Genomic DNA, 5,628 nt, shown 5'->3' with positions numbered 1-5,628 from the left:
TAATTTATATAAAAAAATCATTTTAAAAGAACTCAAGTAACAATCTCAAAATGATTATGAAACTTTCACAATTATTAAAAAATGCCACAAAATCTTATATTCTCCTAAATTTAACCAAGAAGCGTGAAAAAACAATATTAAAATTTTGAAAACATATCAGTTTTCCAATCTCCAATATTATTATTTTTTTAAATTGTTTTTTTTTAAATTTATAATAAACAATAAAACAATTACAAAAATCTCAAAAACATTTTCAAGTGACCAAATTTCAGAAATTTCTTTAAAACTCATTCATGTTTTTTGTTTCTTCTTTATTTTATTCCTTACTGTCATTTCTCAAGATTTTAACAAAAAACTTAGCAAAGAGAAATCTTTAAAAAAATCAGAAACATTTTTTCAAATGATTAAACAACTGCTTACAGAATTTTATCTAGAAATTTCGCCATTGTTGCCAACCAATTTTTGTAAATAAAAGTTTTATTTTAATTAACAAATCATTATTTTGTTTTTTGTGTTATTTTTATTATACAGGGTGCGCCAGAACTCGCGCCCCAGAGAAAATTTTCATTTCTCTTCTTCTTTAGATTCTTTACTATTATTGTTTAGCTCAATTTGCAAAAGAAAATCGAAATTCATAATATTTCTTTTAACGATTTGAGTAATTCTTTATCTCAAAATCTTAGTTGTTTTTCATAACTGTGATAAAAAAAAATTTCCTCACAAATTTCAAAATTAAAAAAAAGTCTCAAAAGCTTAAATAAATAATGATCCTCTGAGAACTTCACAATAATCAAAAACTATCTCAAAATATTAAAATTTTAATAAGTTAAACTTATTAAAATATTAATATTAATATTAAATTAAAATATTAATAAGTTTAACAAAAATAAAAAACGTATGTACAGGGTGATTCTTAAATAGACCGACAAAATTTTATCATTGGTAGAATCAAATGTGTACATACTGGAACAAATATGAAAAAAATTCTTTGTTTAATCGTTCTCCAAATAAAATTTATTAAAGTTATTTTTGAGGTAAAGCGTACGCCACTGATGTGTTTGTAAATAGTATTAGCACAGATAGTGGAAACCACGGTATTAACTTAATAAAAATGTACTTGATCATTGCAACAATTCATAAACGCCGTAAGTGGCACGGATCAAGGGGGTTTCGCCCCTAAAAGATATAAACCTAAAAAGGGTAAAGTTAATCTTCGCTTATCCTTGGGAAGCTCTGATAAAATTTTGTCGGTCTATTTAAGAATCACCCTGTATAGAAACAATATTAAAATTTGTAAAACGTACACTTGAGTGCAGAAAAAATGCAAATTGTCAAAAACAAGATTGTCAAATTTTTCAGAGATTTACATAGTGTGAAAAAGATTGTTCCTAAAAAGGTTAGAACTATCAAAAGACATGTCGTATTTGGTGGTCTTGTCAGTGCAGTGTCTTAGTCAGTATTAAAAAATAAATGGAAAAACATGGAAAAACTTGACAAAAGTTTGAAAAATGCCTGAATTTGAAAGATCAAAAATTTCTTCAAACGATTTAAACAACTGCTTACAGAATTTTATTTAGAAATCTCGCCATTGTTGCCTACCAATTTTTGTAAATAAAAGTTTTATTTTAATTAACAAATCATTATTTTGTTTTTGGTGGTATTTCTATTATATTTTGTATTAAAGTTTACAATCTACTGTCTACGCTTCAAGTTTTCTTTTAACTTTTATATTTTTACAAAAATTAGACAAATCTTCAAAATAAATTTTGGTGTTGACAAAAAATACAGTTGAAGTAGAAAATCAACTCAACAAAATTAAAAAAAATATTTTTTTAAATTTTATTTTCATTTGATTTCTGTCAAGGCGTTTTTGTAACTATTTTCTGGCAGTTTTGACCCCTTGTATATTTAGTTATTAATAAATGTTTAAAATATTTGACAAGTAACAAAAAAAATCAAAATTATTATTAAATTTGAATATTTTCGGGTCTTTTTGCAAAAGTAATATTAAGAAAATCCGATCCCTGTTTTAAAATTAGTGAGAATGCAACATGTCAAATTTCACATCTTATGTCTTTACTTTATTCAGTTTTGCAAACTTAATTTGAAAACCACAGACTACTTTGTTTAGAAATAATAAATAATTTAATTTATAAACAAAGTAGTCTTTAACTTTAAAAATCGTAAATAAATGACAATTGACTATAAAAATATGACGTTTAAATATAATAATCACGTTGCCAACTTAATTTCAACTCACAGGCCACTTTGTGTTCAGAAATTTAATTGAAAGCTTGAAATAAATCGCCATTATTAAGGCTTTTCAATATTTTCATTATACAGGACGCTTAAAACAAATTCAATATTATTCGTACTTACTTATAATTTCCACAAGCAACTCAAACATCTGCTTGATAGGCAAATATTGCGGATCATAAAGATCCTTCAACCCATTTTGTTCCGTTGCTCTTAATCTTGCATGTTCCGAAATAATCTGCAACCCGTCATGCACCAACTCGTCGTGATTCCTCGCATAATTCGACAAAAGACTCGACTTTAACAACACAAAAGTGTAACAAAAAGCCGGTACTGTAAAACAACTCTGATTTTCATTTTTCGCTAGTGTTCTTTCGTGAATCAATGATACTGTTCTGACCATTGCTTTATTCAAATTCTCGGCTTCCCAATTAGCGTCAATGTCGCATTGAGGTTTCAATAATCTCAATGTAACAAAAGCTATGAGTTCGCCTAGAGTCTCCAATTGGTGGGTAAAAACTGTACATCGAAGATCGGTGAAAAGTTTTGATAAATAAGGTGCGGCGAGTGGTGATTGCAAACCGCTTAAAATATACGGAAGTAAGTCTTTGAAATATAGAGATAGTTGGAGAGGATTGCCCTTAGCAGCAGCTCTTATCATCGACACGCAATTGATAATTGAAGTGTTCAGCTGAAAAAATAACAAGTTAGATGTGGAATAATTTTATCCATAAATTTTATGATAATTGATAAAGATAATTTTATCCACGAATACCCCTCTACAAATGGTAATACTAAAATTACAAGCAAATAAAACTAAAACCTTCTAAATATTATATATTTCTAATTAGAAAAATTTGAAACCGCCCAAACACTTATCTAACACTTCACTAAAAGTGATTTTGCATGAGAATGTCAGTTAACTAAAAGTTTCCAGTTTTTTTTTTTAATTAATAACAAAATAAATTTTTCATTAGTTAATAACACAGGGCGACAAAAAAAAATCATGTCGTGACAACTTGACAAATTTTATATCATTTTGTTCGTCTCTGTGAGACAAATCAAATGCACTACAAAAAAAATTCAAAAAGCCCACACACTTTGAACTAAATAATTTTTTTTTCTAATTTAAATGAATTTAAAATAGTTTAAATTTAAAAAATCATTACTCAATAACTTATTAGGCCGATTTCCTTCAAATGAAGACCACTTTAAAGGGATGGACTTGCCCTTTAGGATGATATGTAATTTAAAATTTAACATTGGCAAACTTTTCGAAGAAGTTAGAAGTAAATCGAAGTATTTTTTTTCTATGTCACCATCGTGTAGAGCATCTTTTGTAATAATTCTTACTAATGTAAGAATCCAAATTTTTAAAATAATATATCGAGTAGTTTTCAAGATATGATTTTTTGAAGTTAAGGTTTGCTATTCAGGTATTGCGCCACATAGGAGAAATGCATGTTAATCTTACTTAAAATTGCATTTTTATAAAAGTATTTGTTGTAAAAGTATTTCTTTTGCTTAAAAATCTTTGTTCTAATTAGAATAAACAAAAACTGTTTCTTTACTTAAAACAAACAAAGAGCACCTGCGTACTAATTAAAGCAAATAAAGAGTTTTTTTGTTCTAAAAATGATCACTGATCATTGAGCAAAAAGGATCTAGAAGTTTAAAGCAGTAGCTTTAAATATAAGAACAAATCTTTTTCAAATAAATCACTTTCCATTCAGATTCCAACTTGTTCACTTTGTTCTAGCTTTCTGAACTTTTTTTGAAAATGTTCTCAGCAAATGCTTACTTTCTACTGATGTTGAATGCAATAAGTCAGTTGCTTCGTGTGCAACTGTTATCACAACAACTACTACCTACAAGCTAACTGAAGCTAATCGTAGAATGTACCAACAAAATAAATCAGGTGACTTATTGCATTTAACATCACTCAAAAGTGATGAGAAAGCATTTGCTCAGAACATTTTCAAAAAAAGTTCAGAAAGCTAGAACAAAGTGAACAAGTCGAAATCTGAATGGAAAGTTTTTTGATTTGAAAAAGATTTGCCTTTATATTTAAGGCTCGTGCCTTAAACTTCTAAATCCTCTTTGCACAATGATCAGTGGTCATTTTTACAACAAAAAAACTCTTTATTTGCTTTAATTAGTACGCAGGTACTCTTTATTTGTTTTAAGTAAACAAACAGTTTTTGTTTATCCTAATTAAAACAAAGAAGGTGCAATTGACCATTTTTAAGCAAAAGAAGAGTCTTAAAACAAATACTTTTATAAAAATGCAATTTTAAGTAAGATTAACATTAAGATTAACATGCATTTCTCCTCTATGGAGCAATGCATGATTAGCAAACCTTAACTTCAAAAAATCATATCTTGAAAACTACTCGGTATATTCTTTTGAAAATTTAGATTACAACTAATACACGATGGTAAAAAAGAAAAAAATTACTCGTAGAGTTTTTTTTTTTTAAATTATTTCGATTTACTTCGAACTTTTTCGAACACTGTTCGAAAAAAAGTTTGCCAATATTCAATTTCAAATTTCATATCATTCTAAAGAACAAGGCCATCCCTTTAGAATGGTCTTTATTTGAAAGAAATCGGCCTAATAGTTATTGAGCAATGATTTTTTAAAGTTAAAGTATTTTAAATTCATTTAAATTAAAAAATATATATATTTAGTAGTGTGTGGACTTTTAAAAAAAAAATTTAGTGCATTTGATTTGTCTCACTGAGACGAACAAAATGATATAAAATTTGTCAAGTTGTCACGACATGACTTTTTTTTGTCGTCCCCTGAAATTAGATAAAATAATTAGATTTGTTCTCAAAATAATAGATTTATCTCCAATTTGTTAAAAACCAAACTATACCGAAACGATTATTATCTATAAATTTATGCACCATTACCCGAAAACATAATCAATCATCAATTAATAGAAGTTGCATAAAATACAATTTTTAGATATTTTATTTATTAATAAAAATAAAAAATGTGTACTTTACTTTTTTGCCTAATAAAAACATTTTTGGCCTCAATCGGTAACCTTGCCCGAGTATAATGTTTGCTATTAAATATTTTCCCATTAATTTAAAAAAAAATCAAATTATGGACAATTTCTAAATAAACTAATTAATTGTTTGAGAACATTAAAATAAAACATACATCATAATTAATTATGTAATTTAATTGATTAATGTGGTGAAAAATCTACTATTCTAAGAACAGTTATTTCACAAACTGATTTACACTAATTAATTGAAAACATTTATGTTAATCGTTTACATCACAATTTTTGAAAGTCCTTTTCTTGTTTTTTATTAATAGAATAAACGATAATAAAAACTATTTTTCTAATTATT

The 5,628-nt window shown here is 26.7% G+C and overlaps 1 protein-coding gene across 1 annotated transcript in view; it reads right to left on the bottom strand.

Moving 5' to 3' along the window:
* The window catches only part of LOC123015866 (eIF-2-alpha kinase activator GCN1), a 30,800-nt gene extending 27,858 nt beyond the window's left edge, over positions 1–2,942 (bottom strand). Inside the window, exon 1 of the mRNA XM_044415898.1 lies at positions 2,380–2,942. Within this exon, the coding sequence (XP_044271833.1) occupies positions 2,380–2,917 (538 nt within the window). The 5' untranslated portion in view covers positions 2,918–2,942. The remainder of the gene's footprint in view (positions 1–2,379) is intronic.
* Between the last annotated feature and the right edge of the window lie 2,686 nt (positions 2,943–5,628).

This window comes from Tribolium madens, unplaced genomic scaffold (assembly GCF_015345945.1).
Source record: "Tribolium madens isolate multiple individuals breed KSU strain unplaced genomic scaffold, Tmad_KSU_1.1 Scaffold_19;HRSCAF=116;Tcas5.2_LG9, whole genome shotgun sequence".
Taxonomy (NCBI): domain Eukaryota; kingdom Metazoa; phylum Arthropoda; class Insecta; order Coleoptera; family Tenebrionidae; genus Tribolium; species Tribolium madens.
The sequence above is the reverse complement of the archived record's forward strand: the minus strand, read 5'-3'. Positions and strand labels throughout refer to the sequence as shown.